This window comes from Priapulus caudatus, unplaced genomic scaffold, assembly GCF_000485595.1.
Source record: "Priapulus caudatus unplaced genomic scaffold, Priapulus_caudatus-5.0.1 Scaffold630, whole genome shotgun sequence".
Classification (NCBI taxonomy): Eukaryota; Metazoa; Priapulida; class Priapulimorpha; order Priapulimorphida; family Priapulidae; genus Priapulus; species Priapulus caudatus.
This window is the reverse complement of record NW_014577691.1, coordinates 41,799-58,873: the sequence shown is the minus strand read 5'-3', so window position 1 is coordinate 58,873 and position 17,075 is coordinate 41,799. Positions and strand designations below refer to the sequence as shown.

The 17,075-nt window shown below is 42.7% G+C and overlaps 2 protein-coding genes across 2 annotated transcripts in view; both read right to left on the bottom strand.

Annotated features, from left to right (window-relative positions):
• LOC106812280 (histone-lysine N-methyltransferase SETD1B-like) overlaps positions 1-5,519 on the bottom strand; it is a 6,791-nt gene extending 1,272 nt beyond the window's left edge. The window contains exons 1-4 of the mRNA XM_014816113.1: positions 5,321-5,519; positions 4,830-4,996; positions 4,603-4,704; positions 4,103-4,228 (exon numbers count right to left, since the gene is read on the bottom strand). Coding sequence (XP_014671599.1) covers positions 4,103-4,228; positions 4,603-4,704; positions 4,830-4,988 — 387 coding nt within the window. The 5' untranslated portion in view covers positions 4,989-4,996; positions 5,321-5,519. The remainder of the gene's footprint in view (positions 1-4,102; positions 4,229-4,602; positions 4,705-4,829; positions 4,997-5,320) is intronic.
• A 10,478-nt stretch (positions 5,520-15,997) lies between these two features.
• The window catches only part of LOC106812279 (protein phosphatase 1E-like), a 15,961-nt gene continuing 14,883 nt past the window's right edge, over positions 15,998-17,075 (bottom strand). Inside the window, exon 8 of the mRNA XM_014816112.1 lies at positions 15,998-16,301. Coding sequence (XP_014671598.1) covers positions 15,998-16,301 — 304 coding nt within the window. The remainder of the gene's footprint in view (positions 16,302-17,075) is intronic.

The following is a 17,075-nucleotide window of genomic DNA, read 5'->3' as shown; positions in this document are numbered from 1 at the left end:
GATATTTATATATTGATGTAAATGACATTGGTTTTTATTTGGACCATGTTTTTCCTATCCTTGATTCTACGAGGTCGGGCATTATCTAGATGACAGATGGGATATAATGCCGCCCAGTTTCTAGATGTTTAGTGTTTTCTAGGTCGACACAGTATTTTTCCGGTACATAATTCTAACGCTGGTTTCAATAACCTGTTGGTTGTCTCCTATCCAGTTTTTCTTATTCTTTGTCTCCTCCTTTATATTTATTATAGCTAGGCCCTATTACGATTCTATATCAACTGTTCGCATGTCTTCTTTTATACTTCTTAGTCACATCTACTTACACATATTGTTCACTAAAGTTATTTTTAAAGTAGCCTTTGAGATCATCATCCTACAAGTTTTACCATTTAAATGCAAAACATTATCGATTTGATGTACTGATGTATTGCATGTTAGTTGATGTACTATGTATTGATGTACTGATGTACTTGATCGTATTGATGTTCACTGATGTACTGATGTATTGATGTAATTGATGTATCAAATGTTATCGCATGCAACAGTTGATGTAGTCCATTGCTGCAGCCGTTTCCTCACCTGCCGTGGTGGAGGTCAGTGAACCGAATCTATCCAGTCCTATCGGGTCGGTTGGTCGCTACGGGTCGTTGGTCCTACTCGGTGTCGATTGGTCCTACGGGTCGCTTTGGTCTCGCTCACGCGTGTTGGTCCTACGGTTATTAGTAAGAGGGGCGGTAGAGTGAATCAACAATTTTTTTTTAAATCACATATTTTGCGCACAATTCAATTTTTGTTTCTATTTTATTTATTTATTTTTCTTATTTAAATTTTAATTGTATCTTGTTTAAATTGTCTATTAAATTTTTTTATGTATGTCGGCTTTTCACCTATGATTCGAGGTATGCACGCGACAGCGTGTGGAGGAGGGAAGACATGAAATAGTTCTTAAACTATTTCAGTGTCATTCCAACCTCTGAGCACTCTATCACAAAATTTCATTTCACGAGCCAACGACAATATTTCTCTTATGTTTTTGGTCTAGTTTCATTCACACTCAAAACTAATTTCATTCCCCCTCTGGCTCTGAACGATACACGCAGTTTAAGAAGTGCTGTGGTACACCTATAAAAAACAGGCAGTCCAGCTGCCTGTGTAAATACACTGTGTATATTTTGACCAGTACTAATTTTTTTATGGTTAGTATTCCATTTCATTATAAGTTTAATGTGGCATCCCGTATTAATTTGTGCACCGTACGGACACATTGGTCGCTGGTAATTTAAATTAAAAAAACATGGAAATTAAAAAAAATCATTAAAAATCTTAATTCTTAACAAAATTAATCAAATTAACTTTAACTTTTTTAAAATTAAAATTGAATTTAAAAGCACAATAAATTGAAACAATTAAATATGAAAAAATAATTAAATTTTAAATTTAAACATTAAATTAACAACACATTAAAGAAAACGTGGTGCCTGCGTGCACCGTAGGACCAAGCGACGCCGTAGAGCCCCAACGAGCCCGTAGGACGCAGCGACCCGTACGACGCAACGACGGTAGACCAACGACCGCGGTAGGACTAAAGAACTGTAATCGTGTAAATATGCAAGGCTAGCAGTTCAAGAAATGTAATGCTTTTTTTAATCCACTTCCGTGGTGCTAACTGACTTTTGGCATGGTTGGCGTGGTATGGTCTTTATAGCATAATCAAGTAACGACTACAACACTGTAACAGTACTCTTTAACCTGCTGTAACATGTGTTATACCTGTAGCTCTTTAGTTTTGCCTCCACAGTTTAGCCTTGGACTCTGTTGAAATTGCCTCTGAAATTGCCAGTCAGAATGCTTACACTGACGTGTGGCTCATACACACAGGCGTTATCATTATTGTTCCATTCAATGGCCTGTCTTCATAACAGTGTTAAACATCGGTTAACTTGTAATATAGTATGAAATTAGAATTGGCCCAGACATTTATATAATTGTTAACCTAGGTGTAAGGTTGTTTTCTGCAGGGTTACGATGCTACGTATCTACATCCCAGGGAAAGCTGCCTACTGATTTCTGTTATTGGCATCCCAAGCATCTCCAATGTTCACTTGGCTAGAGGCTCTAGTGTTAGATGTTGTATGATTTTTCCATAGGTGATGTATCTTCATCCTTTTTATGCTTGATTTTTTTAGGATGTTTAAAGGCGACTTATCAACAAATTCAGAGGTATTGTTTCGAGTTGCACTTCCTGCTTAGGTCAAATTAGTCAGCTTCTCTCGGTACTGTTATGTGATATTGATTCAGTCGCATTTGCTTGTAATATATTTCAATTGTACAGGATCACATTACTTCGACTCATAATAGTAATATTCCATATTAGCTCCATCTCGACATAGTCATCAGCTGTAGAATCGCATGATCGTCCGTCACGTGCGTCTCGTCCCGTGCGCTCGTCCGTCCAACCAGTTGGCACAAATCTTAACCGCTCGACGTACGGTCACGATATTCGGGACGTGGGGGTAATCCGAAAACGAGTTGGGATGGTCGAAGCTGGGGGTCAAAAGGTCAAAAGGTCAAGAGGTGCTAAAAGAAGGGGAACATTCACTCCTTAATCTTAAGGTATACGGGACGGAAATGCAGATTGCGGCACAAATGCTAAAGCGGCTCGAACCTAGGCTGTCGATAGTCGGTGTATAGCATCATGGTAGGAAAAATGCATCACTGTGCGAAAATGGAGGTCACAGGTCAAGAGTCAATGGCACCAGGGCAGTGTTTTAGACATTTTCTGAGTGACATGGTGTGACGGAGCGATTGGAACAACTTTTTGTTTCAGCGGTGAAACTAGCATTTTTATGGCTTTATTGAAAGACCATGAATGTGCTTTCACTGACGTGCGAAGAGTAAGTGTCTGATAAGCTTTTGACGCCTCAAGAGGAGGGATTTAAACAGGATTTGTTAACTGTACTGTGTTAGAAAGAATTAGACTGGGGCCTGGGTTTGCTAGTAGAATCTACTACATGCCTGGCTGTATAGGCTAGCAGATGTCAGGCAGTGAAATTTCAAAAGTAAATTTGCTTGAAGAAGGTTTCTGGCTCCTTAAATCGTCGAACTTTCTGATGGCATTCTGATAACTGTCAGTGTGTTAATATGGCCAGCTGCCAGTGGGCCACGCAGTGGCAGTGTGGTGGTGATAGTCATGGTGTAGTTTTTGCGCTCCCTTAATTAGGTACAGCGGTGGCAGCTCCTCTATTTCCGCCTGTACGGCTTGTGTAGGTAAATGGACGCCGTGCTGTACCTATTCTGTCTTGGCAAATAGTTGTTACTAATTACTTACGTGTATGTTACGTACGATTCCAGCTACCAACAGTACGCGCCATCTCCGCGGCAACTTTCATAACGATCCCAACGAACATTTCTTCGAGACAGGTCCTGATACATCCCAGGTTGGAAATCGTACAAGTGAGAGAGAGACCTTCAGTCACGATCGGTCTAGTCTAGTACGAGATTTCACGGTGTTGTTAGTCTAGAAAGTGTCCCCTCTGGTGACATATCCCCAGAGTCAAACCTCACATCACAATCGGTCTAGTAGAGTAGATCTTAGTCTAGTCTAGTACGAGATTTCGCGGTGTTGTTAGTCTAGGAAGTGTCCCCTCTGGTGACATGTCCCCAGAGTCAAACCTCACATCACAATCGGTCTAGTCGAGTAGATCTTAGTCTAGTCTAGTACGAGATTTCGTGGTGTTGTTAGTCTAGGAAATGTCCCGACTTGTGACATGTCCCCACAGTACAAGCATTTACAGTCCAACATATATTATATATAGATGTCGCACTTAAAGAAAATTCCAAAACTCCTATTTATAGACAGGTGTCTGTTTTAAAGAGGTGGATTGGCTATATAGCTGTCACTCAAGAGCATGCACATGCGTTATTGTTAATATCTTTAATTTTAAACCTCAGACTGCGGACTACCTCATTTTGCTGCGGACTCCCTCTTTTTGAGGGTAGGGAGTCCGTTGGACTCCCTTGTTCAAAAGTTAATTTCTACCCATGGGTATTCTACATTAACAGTGAGCTTCCAAACTGCACGAGGGATTATGCTAAATACCTGTCTTTCCTCCACTGTGCCAAACTTACGACACATGTCGTCAAGAAATGCCTCGCGGATGTTATCGTTAAGGTTCGCAAAAGTGAGTTCCCTTGGAGGTGGTGGCCCTACATAGTTGGCATCAATCTGCATAAAATAAGAATTCAATTTTAGACGTCTTCCTATACAATTGCAATAATATACTATAGTGAAAGAGGGTTAGTATGTCTTGACGGTCGATCTGCCTTTTCCAAGCAACACATGTATTTTGAATGTAAATAGAGTCAGGCCTGTTCAAAGATCACTCAAGTGAAGCCCCAAGTGTATATTACTTACTGGTGATCAATCATTTCATAGATCAGGGTGCAAAATTAGGCAGTTTTCCATTCAGATGTGATTGCTACTACAGCTTTCACTGTCCTGCAGGATTTGACAACCTAATTTAGGTGTGACATACAAGGATTTACGTTATCAGCTTACGTTATCCATCACAACTTTTGAGTGCGCAGGACAAACGTTACCTTCATCTTTGGTACGGGAAGATCCGCTGGCTCTGTGTCCTTCCAGAGTCTGGTGAGCCTCGAGCGTGGATCTCTCACATCAACCAGTGGCTGGTTCACCTTCTGTTAATGTATAACAGTATATGTTAACCATACTACACTCACAGCTATTCCTGAAGCAATAACCATTTGCCGACATTCAGTCATACAAGAGGAGGCACTGACATGATCACGCTGTGCATTCTTACCCCCGGTATGATCCCATCATAGCGGATGACCTTTTGTTTGCCACGTCCAAGGAGAGGATCAGCAATCAGCTTGAAGCTCTTGTATTTGTGTTCTTCCTGTGAGGGTGGGTGGCGATGCCCGCTGTTGCCCATGCCTCCTCGAGACATCACCCCATTCATACTCACCACTGAAAGAGAGAACAATGATTAACTCTGTCTCCATCTAACTTCATAGGCTGGTTAGTGGCTATGTACTGCATCTCGATTTTCATTTAAATCAGTTTAAGTTAAATATAAAATGCAGAAACGGTCTCAGTTTATACAAGCATCAACCAGAAAACTACAAGTTGCTCCAAACACGTCGGATTTCAGCGATATGTGCATTTGTACGTCTCTAACATTATGACTTGGTAGTGTGTGATGACACCTTGTAGTTGTACACCTGTAAATACGAACCACGGCACGTGTAAACATAAACAATCATGAGAGTTGTATACGTAATACTGTCTCACATTATATAGAAACTTGAATCGCGATCAACACTCAATATATCACAGTAGCGCTTCCTAAACCTACAATGCTTGGTTCACCGATACTTCATGGTCCATATACACTCATAATATATGAGAAATGTAATCTGCTTGAGCTACTAAACCCAATTTAGTGAAGAAGTTGACAAAGTTCCATTCCGCGAGTAAGTTTAGCTCTCCTGCCGTCGTCCCACAATGCACTATATGGAGATTAGGCGGTTTTCCGTATCGATATATTTATCGTTACTATTAATGTAACTTTGTAAATATAACAAATTATCTGAGGTAGTTATAATAGGAAGATTACTGTAATACAAAATATATATTAGAATATTTTTTAAATGCATTTTTATTTAGTATAGTATCTGGTATAGAATACGAGCTCTGTTTTACTCGCGTGACCTTTGACCCTCCTATCTTTATGAATGTGAAAATGCAGTTAAATCTTTATGTGAAATAATAAGGTTTTATGAACGCATCGAACCGTTTTTAGCAATACAAAGTGTAGTATTTTTATACTTAAAACTATATTGATCAGTAAAATATAAAAATGGATCTTTTATAGTATAGCTGATGCTAATCCCACCCAAGTAAAAGGTACACTAAATTTACATGTATGATGACAGTACTGCCACTGGACATTTGTATCGTGTATCTTGGTACCCTCTCTTGTATTTCACAAGGCACTCGATTCGGCCCAAGGATAGAGAACATGGGTCCCAATGAAACCAATGTGCTTGGCTAATACCCTGACCTTAACCCTAACCATAACCCTAACCTATTATATTGATATAATATTATATTTATATTGATGTAAATGACATTGGTTTTATTGGGACCCATGTTTTCTATCCTTGATTCTACGAGGTGCGGGGATTATCTAGAGAGAAGGAGATTAATGCCGCCTCCAGTTCTCTAGATGTTAGTGTTTCTAGTCACCAGTATTTTCCGTACATAATCTAACGCTGGTTTCAATAACCTGTGGTTGTCTCCTATCCAGTTTTCTATTCTTTGTCCCTCCTTATATTTATTAATAGCTAGGCCCTATTACATTTATATAAATGTTCCATGTCTTCTTTTATATTCTTAGTACATCTATTACACATATTGTCACTAAAGTTATTTTTAAAGTAGCCTTTGAGATCAATCCTACAAGTTTTACATTTAAATGCAAAACATTGATGTATTGATGTACTGATGTATCGATGTATTGATGTATTGATGTAGTAGTGTATTGATGTACTGATGTATACAAATGAGTATCAAATGCGAAACATTGATTGATAGTCATGCCTGAGGGTCACGCAGTTTCACTCACATTCCGCCGTGTGGAGGTCGTGAACGCGATCATAGTCCTTACGCGATTCGTTGGTCCTACGGGTCGTTGGTCCCATGACGGGTCGTTGTGGTCCTAGCCCGGGGTCGTTGTCCCTACGGTCGTTGGGTACTCACGGTTTTATCCTAGTAGAGCGGGTAGAGTGAATAACAATTTTTTATTAAAAATCACAATTTGTTAATTTTTGTTATTTATTTTATTTATTTATTTTTATTTAATTTGTAATTGTATTTGTTTAAATTGGTCTTTAAGATTTTTGTTAATGATGGTGCTTTTACAAACCGTATGATGAGTACACGCAGACCAGGAGGGAGAGGAAGAAAAAATAATTCCTTGAAACTGAGTGTGTCAGTCGTCCATTCACCCTTCCGGAGGACCTTAATCCAAAAATTTCCATTCACACCAAAACAATAGTCCTTATGTTTTTGTCTAGTTTCGCATTCACCTCAAAACATAGATTTCATTCGCCGCCTTAGGGTGAACGATACTTACCCCAAGTTAAAGAAAAGTGCTGTGGTACACTAACACAGGCAGTACCAGCTAGCAGTGGTAAATACACCTGTGTATATTGTGACCAGTATAGTTATGTTTATTGTTAGTATTCATTTAATTGATAAATTTTAATGTGCGCACTCAGCGGGTAATTATTTGTGCACCGTAAGGACACAATTGGTTCAGCTGGGTAATTTAAAAATTTAAGAAAAAAAATGAAATTAAAAAAGATCCATTAAAATTAATTTTAAAAAAAAATTAAGCAAAAAAGTTAAAATTAACTTTTTTAAAATTAAAATTGAATTTAAAACAAAATTAAATTTAAAAATTGAATTATGGAAGGAAAAATACATTAATTTAAATTAAAAATTAAGATTAACAAACAATTAAGAGAAAACGGTGTGCCTGCGTGCACGCGTAGACCAACGACTACGCGTAGGACCAAGACGACCGTAGCCGGAGCCAGCGACAACGCGTAGGCAACCAACGACCCTAGGACCAACGACCCCGTAGGACTAAAGAACTGTAAATCGTGTAAATATCCAGCTACAGTTAAAAGAAATGTAATGCTTTTCTTAATGCATTCCGTGGTGTCAATGCACTTTTGGCCAATGCTGTGGCGTGGTAAATGGTTAATAGCAATATAATCAGTAAACAACTATACACTGTAAACAGTATCGTTTTACCTGCTGGTAAACAATGTTGTTATACCTAGACTCTTTAGTTTTTGCCAACTAGCAGTAGCTTGGACTCCTGTTGAAATTGCCTCTGAAATTAAGCACTCAGAAATGCGTACACTGACGTGCTCCATAACCACAGCTGTGAGTCATTATTGTTCAATCTAATCAGCTGTCTTCATAACCAGTGTAGAAACATGTTAACTTGTGAAGTAGTAAGATAATTAGAATGAGCCCAATGACATAATATATGTAACCCTAGGGTAGAGGTAGCTGTTTCTGCCAAGGTCTACACATGATACGGTATCTAAATCCCAGGGAAAGCGCCACTACTCGGATTTTGTTATTGGCAGCCAGCATCCCAATGTCACTGCGGTAGAGCTCTTAGTGTTAGATGTTGTATGATTTATCCATAGGTTTGATGTATTCCCACACTACTTATGGCTTTTGATTCGTTTTTAAGGATTGTTTTAAAGGCAGCTATCAACAAATTTCAGAGGATGTTTCGAGAGACCTTCACTGCTTTAGGTAAATAGTTCGAGCTTTCTCTTGTAGCCTGTTATGTAAATATTGATTCAGTCATTGCTTGTAAATATATTTCAAATTGTAGCAGGAATCAACATACTAATCGAGTCCAATAATAGTAAATCCATAATTAGTCTCATGCTGACATAGTCAGATAGCCAGCTTGTAGAAATGCATGATCGTCCGTCCGTGTGCGTCACAGCCGCCGTAGCCGGGGTGCGTAACCGTGCCCGTCATACTAGTTGGGCACAAATCTTACCACGCAATCGACGTACGGTCACGATATCGGCGAGCGGATGGGGGGGGGTAATCGCGAAAACGAGTGTGGAGGGTGAAGTTCTTGGGGGTCAAACGGTCAAGGTCCAAGAGGTGTAAAAGAAGGGGGAAGACATTCACGTCGCTTAACTTAAAGGTGATTAGGGAGGCAAATGGCAGAAATTGCGGCACAAATCTAACGGACTCGACTAGAGCTTCCGTGATAGTACGGTGTGAATAGCCATCAAATGGTAAAGGAAAAGCGCCGATAAACACCTCGTGCCGAGAATTAGGAAGGTCAACAGGTCCAAAAGGTCAATGGCACGAGGGGCAGATTTGTAGACATTTTCTGAGGACCATGGTGTGACGGATGCTGATTCGAAAAACTTTTTTGTTTCAGCGGTGACCTAGCCATTTTTATGGCTTTATTGAAAGGACCCGATGAAATGTGCTTTCCACTGACAAGTGCGAAGCAGTAATGTCCTGATAAAGTCCATTATTTGACCCTCAAGAGGAGGGATGTTGTTATAACGATGGAATTTGTTACAACTGTTACTAGTGTTAAGATAAGAAATGTAGACTGCTGGGGTTTGCTAAGTAGAGAGTCGTATACAGTCTGGATAGTAATGAGGCTACAAAATGTCACAGGTGAAATTTCAAAGAAGCTAAATTTGGGCTTGAAGAAAGGTTTGATGCTCCTTAAATCGTATACTTTCTATGGCGATTCTGTAAACTGTCATGTGTAATATGCCACGCCGAGTGCCCTGGCCAGTGCATGTGGGTGGGGTGAGTAGTATGTGTAGTTTTTGCCTATGCCTTAATTTAGGTAGGCCAGGTGGCAGCTCTCTATTGTCAGCCTGTAGGAGCTTGTGTACGGTAAACCTGGACGAGTGCTTGACCTAGTTGCTGGTCTTGGCAAATAGATTTGTTACTATACTGACGTAGCGTAGTACGTAACGATTCCATGGCTACCAGACATTACCCGCCAGTCGATCAGTCCTGGCAACTTTTCATAAACGATCCACCGAACGGAACAGTTTCTTCGAGAAGGCTCCTGTATACGCATCCGCAGTGGTTGAAATAGAGGCTATCCGTGTATGTTCGTGACTTGTCCATTTACACGGAGGAACAAGTATGATCCTGTCCAGGTCAGCCTTGTCTGCTGACAAGCAGATTTCTAGAGCAATTTTTCATAACTAAATTTTTACCCAATCAGCTTGGCCGTCTGCTGGAACCCGAGATTATGTAACGAGGTTAAGGGAGTAAACATGGGGCTGCCGGAGTGGCCACCCCGAATGAACATAGTACTAATCAGCGTACTTATCCGTAAAAGAGGAGCGGATTTATGTGAAGCGTTAACAAGTGCTCGAGGAATAAAGAGAAAAAAAATGTGAGTTGTCCTGCGGACAAACAGGCATCAAATCAGTTTGCTGTCCGCAACAAATTGTCCTGGTTGTCCCAAGAAAAATACTCCCAAAATATCCTATTGGGTTCAATCACATAATATCTTTGGAATAGTGGTCAGAAACAAGCCCGCAAAAACACTGGATGTACGCCGAAGAGTTTTTAACAAGGAGGGCCAAAAACAGAAACTGCGCAAAAATAGTGGAGTGAACTCTAACATTTAATAGGCTTCACGCATGCCTCACTCCTCCACATCCGCTAAGCGGCCTCCTCTACGCTTGCTCTGCAATCTTTGGTCTTGGGTGCACATGGCGAGAAAAGCAGACATTTTTGTTCATTGTTCCGTGCTTTCCCAAGATAGTAATGTGTTTCCAGTGCGGATTCTAGGATTCCAAGGGGGTGAAAAACAAGTCAGGAGGTATGGGGTCCTCCCCTCAGAAAATTTTTGAAAATGTAGATCGCAAGGAGATGGTATTTGCGGGACTTTTGGAGGTACGAGTGGGTACAGCCTTCATTCTGGAACGACAATGGTCTCTTTGTTTAAACTTTATTGGATCAACAAATAATCCGCACACTGTTGTTTGTTTTGCATGGGCAAAGGCCATCGGAAAAGTTCAAAAATAGATAGATAATGGAATAAAATATACCAAAAAAGGTAGGGTGAACTTGCTGGTTTGCCTGGTTCCCAAATCGAGTTCACCTCTCATAAATCAGAAAACGGCTGACATAACCAGTGTTGGAAATAGCAGGCTTGGTATGCGTCGCTTTCCTAACACCCATAGAATAATGGCGGGCCGCGCAGGCTAGTAAGGTGCTCTGGAGAACACCTGAACAAAAACATACATAAAGGCGTTTTTCGTCCATTTTTTTCTTAGGTTGTCCCACCGGATAATGTCTCAGACTGGTTAGGTTGTCCGGCGGCAAAATTCTGGTATGTCTCGACAACCGGGACACACGCTTATTTCGGATGCACTGAAGTTAATATTAAAAAACGAGTTACGGCCTTGCTAAGCGTCCACGAAACGGTCCTTGCTAGGGTTAGAAGACCCATAGACAATCAGTCCTGTATAGACAATCAGAACGTCTGTAAGTAAAGGACAATGCAGTCGTACAGCTCGGCCGGGGCAGCGCTACTAAAACCAGTAGGGCGTCGAGAAAGAGAGAAATTGGAGAGAGAAGGGCAGAGCCGAGAGAGCGAGGGGAAGAGAGTGAGAGAGAGAGAGCGGCGAGAGAGAAGGAAGAGAGAGAGAGAGAGAGAGAGAGAGAGGAAGAGAGAGAGAGAGAGAAGAGTAGAGAGAGAGAATAGTGAGGAAGAGAGAGAGAGAGAGAGAGAGAGAGAGAGAGAGGGAGAGAATGAGGAGAGAGATAGAGAGGGGAAGGAGGAGAGAGTGATAGAGACGAGCAGGAGAGAGAGAGAAGAGAGGAAGAGCTGCGCAGGCGGAAGAGTGAGAGAGAAAAGAGAGAGAGGGGAGGAGAGAGGGGAGAGAGAAAGAAAAGACGAAAGAAAGAGAGGAGAACAAGATATACGGAGGTACGAGGTGAGTGCGAAGGCGAGAGAGAGAGGGAAGAAGAGAGCGGTGAGGGGAAGAAAGAGGCAAGAGGAGAGAGAGAGGAACGAGAGAGAGAGAGAGAGAGAGAAGAGAGAGAGAGGAGAGAGATAAGAGAGAGAGAGAGAGAGGAGTGTGATCGAGAGAGAGAGAGGGAGAAAGCCGAGAGAGAGAGGGAAGAGAGAGAGCGGCAAGGGAAGAAGATAGCAAGAGCGAGAGAGCGAAAGAGAAAGAATGAGAGACAACTGAGGGAGAGCGAACGGCGGCGATGGGAGGGTGCATCTTGATATCGTTTGCGCCCTGGAGTTTAGCATCAAGAACACCTGCCGTCAGGTTGAAGCCTGTCGCTCTGGCGCACTTGTTTTGTAATTATGGGGACTCCTCTGATACAAGGATGATAACAATGACACGAGGGCAGGTGCGCTTTACTAACGTAGTTAACTGTTGCATGTCATGTCTACGATGTTGAAGCAGTCTATGGAAAGTAACTCTTAGTGAAGCAATAGTGCTTGATTTTTAAGGCTCGATCCTGACATAGTCAGAATGCAGCTTGTAGAAGTCGCATGATCTGTCCCGACCGTCGCCGCTCAGTGCCGTCTGTCAACAGTTGGGAACAAATCTTAACCGCCGAGCGTACGGATGCACGATATTCGGCGGCATGGGGGGGGGGGGGAAATCGTCAAAATCGAGTTGGGATGTCGAAGCTGGGGTCAAAGGTCCAACAGTGCAACGAGGTTAAAAGAAGGGGAATCATTCAGCTCCTTAAACTAAGGTATTGGAGGAAATGCATAATTGGCGCAGCAAACATCTAAAACCGGCTCGACCGATACGGCTCGCTGATAGTTGGTGTATAAGGCATCATGGTAGGAAAAGCCATCACTGTGCCGAAATTGGAGGTCACAGGTCAACGGTCAATGGGCACAGGGCAGATTTTAGACATTTTCCGATTGAGACCATGGTCTGACGGAGCGATTGAAAAACTTTTTTGGTTTCAGCGAGTGACCGTGAAGGGCCATTTTATGGCTTTTATTGAAAAGGACCATGAAATCTACTTTCCACTGACAGTGTGAGAGAGTGAAGTGCGGATAACGCTTTTGACCACTCAAGAGGAGCGGTTAAACATGGGATTGTTGACTGTCTGTTAGAGAAAGGAAATTTGACTGCCGGGTTTTGCTAGTAAATCTACTACATGCCTGGATGTTATGAAGGCTACAATGTCACACACTGAAATGTTCAAAGAGCTAAATTGTAAAGAAGGTTTATGCTCCTTAAATCGTATAATTTCTATGGCATGCGTAACTGTCAGGTAAATGTTTACATGTAAACGTCATGCCACTGCAGGCTGGCGCCAGGTGCTTACTGCCAGTGACTGATTAGGTGGTACATGTGAGTTTTGCCTGCGTTAATTGGTTACAAGTGGCAGCTCCTATTGCAGGCGCCTGTAGGCTTGCAGTAGGTAAATGGACGGATGAGTGCTTACCCTATTCTGTCTTGCAAATAGTTGTTGCTACTGACGTCACGATGGGTGCTTCCATCTTTAATGCTGAAGACACTTCGAGGGATTTCTCCCCAAGGATGAAATTCAAACAAGAGAGGGAGGGGGGGTAGGGGGAGGAAAGCGAGGGGACGGGAAAAACTAGGGGGCGGAGGGCCCACCGGGGGCGTGTAGTTTTTTACCGCGGGTGGACGACGAAGATTTGATGGCGTAAAAATCGCCACACCGAACATAAACGGTATTCGTGGGGTTCTTGTATAGTATAAGATACCGAGTCGTGTAACAGTTTAGGTGACATGGGTTAACTGTGCATTGTCAGGTTAAGCTTGGTGTACTGTCGTGCAGTGCATCGCGTGGTACGGGAGTAACAGCAAGGACAGGCGCTCGGATGTCCTGGGCTCGGGAAAGCGCACAATATCTTGACGAGATCGAGTTCCCGGGGGCGCTGGCAACTTTAGTTGGGTGCGGTGGGGAGGGATTTTAAAGCACGGGGGCAGAGGTAAGTTTGAAAGACGGAGGCGCGAAACGATTCGAAGAAAGGAGGGGCAGTTTTGTCCAAACGGGCCGCGCAGCGCCCCGCTTTTCGCCGCAAAACGTAAGGAGAGAACCGCTGCACGTTTAAGGGAGCTCGCTGGCGCATCGGTCGGTGCAGACATCATAACGGATCGCCACGGAAACAGTGTCCATTTTGAGGAGAGGATGTGCGCTGATACGCGATCCCCGTGTGGCATTAAACACTGTTTCGGCGTGTGAAATGTGAACACATTTGGATACTAACAGGTTTACTAAGAATCCCCACCAACTGGCCCACCCACACTCTCCGGGAAGTCACGCGGCAAGTCAGACCGTGTAAGATGATGCGCGTGTCCGCTCCGGCGAGCCACTTTGTTCATGGCAACTGAAATTGTCAGATGTATTTATATTGATTAGCTATCATTTTGTAATAAAAGATACCTGAAAAGGATGTCTGGATGGATTCAGCATGTGTCATCTTAATATGATATAATATATCACATTAGTTTTATTATATTTAGCTTCCTATGACAACAGCAAAAGCTTTTAATATAAAGGAGGAGCAGCACCTTTGATATAGAGACAAATAATAGCAGGTTAGACACCAAATGTTGTGGATAACATTATGCTCAATGACAATTTAGCAGAAATCTTCCTTTTTTTAAAAATCTAACACACCTGAAGCCAAGTAATGAACAGTAATCAAAATATTACCAATCTATACAAGATTTGCAACATAGGCCTTTATTTACATTATGCATATCAAAAGTAGATCATCCAACCATTCATTCAATCAAATGATTAAACAGCCTTTAGATATAAATAACCCTTCATCTATGTATAGTATTTACAGTTTTAAATACTTTTCATTATTATTATAGTGTTAGGTTATGTATATTTATATATATATATATATAGTATATATATATATATATATATGTACTTACTCTAACTAAATAAATTTAGACTATACATTCATGATCTAATTGACATTGTAACTTGTTTACCAAAAAATTGAATGTGACGGGGTGATATTTGCTCTCGGGCATGAAAATTTACTTTTCATTAATATAGTAGGTGCATGGTTACCAGCGTAGAGATGTGAAGAGGCTCAAAATATTCACTAGGATGTTGACTACTGTCTGACAATTGATCATACGTGCTAATGGCCTCCATCTAGCTTTCTGATAGTGATGCATCACTCATGAGTTCCTAGCAATGAAGCAGTGAATGCTAAGCTATCACACTGCATTTGTTTCGCTATAGGTGTAAAGTTTTCATTTCTACTTTCACCACTATAGCGTTTTGCTGGTTTGGCTTCGAGGAACAAGCGAAATGTTCTAAGTATGTCGTCGTGCACACGAATACATCTCGCATACGTGGGCAAATATAAAAGCACTTATTCAATCTAGTCTTTTTTATCATTCAATGAAATGGCACTACTTGAGTTTCTCTCATCCGCTACGATATTGCATAGTTACAAAAAATTCCGGTAAGCTGTTATGACATGTAAAATAAAAACTACTAGTAGAGAATTTGTGATTTAATAAATAATAGCACGTAACTAACATCCCCCAAACTTCCCTGCTGTGTGCACTTTCTGCAGTCAGCTATCAACCTTGGGGGTCCATAAGTGGTCCAGGCAGTCGTGTGCATTAGCTGCAGCCATTCTAATGGCCAAAACACACTGCAGCGACAACGTACAACCGTTAAGTTCAGCTTCAAAGTTGCAGTGACTGGCCCCAGCCACACTGCGGGCGTTAACGACTGGTGTTAGGTCAAAGTTCATCTCATTTCTCGCTACGCAATGGCGGACATTATAAGTTTGTAAACTCGAGACTGCTGATTTCGAATTCCTGAGCAAAGGATAGCCAAATTTATGTATTCTTTTAGCTAGGGAGCCTTTCACAATAAATACCCCAGATCTTATAAAACTGAATTTCCCTGAACATGTAAAAATGGTATGTTCGACAGACGCCATTGCAATCTGCAGACAGGTGAGCAGCCCAATTTTGTTATAAAATGTTTTTATCACGTGAAAACATTTCTAAATCTGTGATTGGCTAGCTATGAAGTTTTGCGTGACGGTGTAACTAGAAATTAGAAATGATTCCAAACATTTTTGTTGTTAAGGTTGTTATCAGACATTATCGCGTGTGCGTGCAACGGCTAACTGGAAACAATAGTTTCTAGTTCCCTTAAATGTGAAACGATACGGTTGGTCGTTGTTGCTGATGTGTGTCTTGACCTTAGAGCAATAATAAATGCAGTTCTACGAAGCTTCGTCAAAGCGCGCGTGCGTAACCATGACGATGCGGGTCGCGATCGTACCGCGTCATCGGCGACTCGATCCCAGGAAATTTCCATCGGCTCTTTCCCGGCAACGCGAGCGCGCCGGCCGGCCGGTAGCGTCCTCTACTGGTGCTTGCAGGAGAGCGGGGAGACACTGCTGAAGTTGCGCGTGCGTCTGCTGTCGCCGGCGTGTGGTGGCGCCCCCTCGGGCAGCGACAGGCTGTTGGGGCGGGAGCGCGGCCCGTGCGACCCCAGCCGTCGCGCGAACACGCTTGGGGTCGTCGCCGCGGCGACACCGTCTCCTCCGCGGAACTCGTCGAAGAAGACGACGATGGCGGAGATGTTGTCTGCTGACCCCAGCGCCCTCGCGTGGTCGACGAGCTTCGAGGCTACGGCAGACCTGTCGCCCGTCGCGCGCATCTCCTTGCTAGTGGAGAGAGAGAGAGAGAGAGAGAGACGAGAGGTCACGCGGGGGTGATAGCACGGTCAGGACTGACTGTCTACTGTCACTTCACGATCGCTAGGCGTGTTACAAACTCGCTGAAAGCACCGTTTTTCTTCACTTCTGCTTTTACCGGAGACTTTACCGGAGAGGTTTTGACTGCTTTTCGTTGTGATGCAGACTTTAAGATTTTTTTTTTGAGAATCGACATTATCTGGAGATTTTGTCATCGACTCATCGCCCCAAACTCATTACTGGATGCAGGCCGGAAATTTATACGTGGTCCTCGGAACCATGAAGGACTCGAGAGTCCCCGATGTAGAAAGCCTCACACGTTGAGAAAATTCACTGTGCTGACTTGTGTCAAAACTCGCTGCCGTTGACGTGAAAGATGGTCAGCACTGTGACAACGTAGTTCTGCTAGCCAACGCGTGATCAGTGTTAAGGTAGAAGTTTCTCAGTTAGACAGTGAGTCCAAGAAGGAAGCCGTTACGTTGTACACGTTGAGACAGTCAATGATAGAAGGAAGCTGTTACGATGTACATGTTGAGACTGTCGTGATTGCAAGAAGAGGGCTGTTACGTTGTACGTGGTGGCGCTAGCATACCGGTCATCGACGGTGAGACAGCGGTTGTTACGTTAGCTGGCTGTCATGTTAGCTCGTGCGCCCCCTACCTTACCAGCCGCTCGTGCGCCCCCTACCTTACCAGCCGCTCGTGCGCCCCCTACCTTACCAGCCGCTCGTGCGCCCCCTACCTT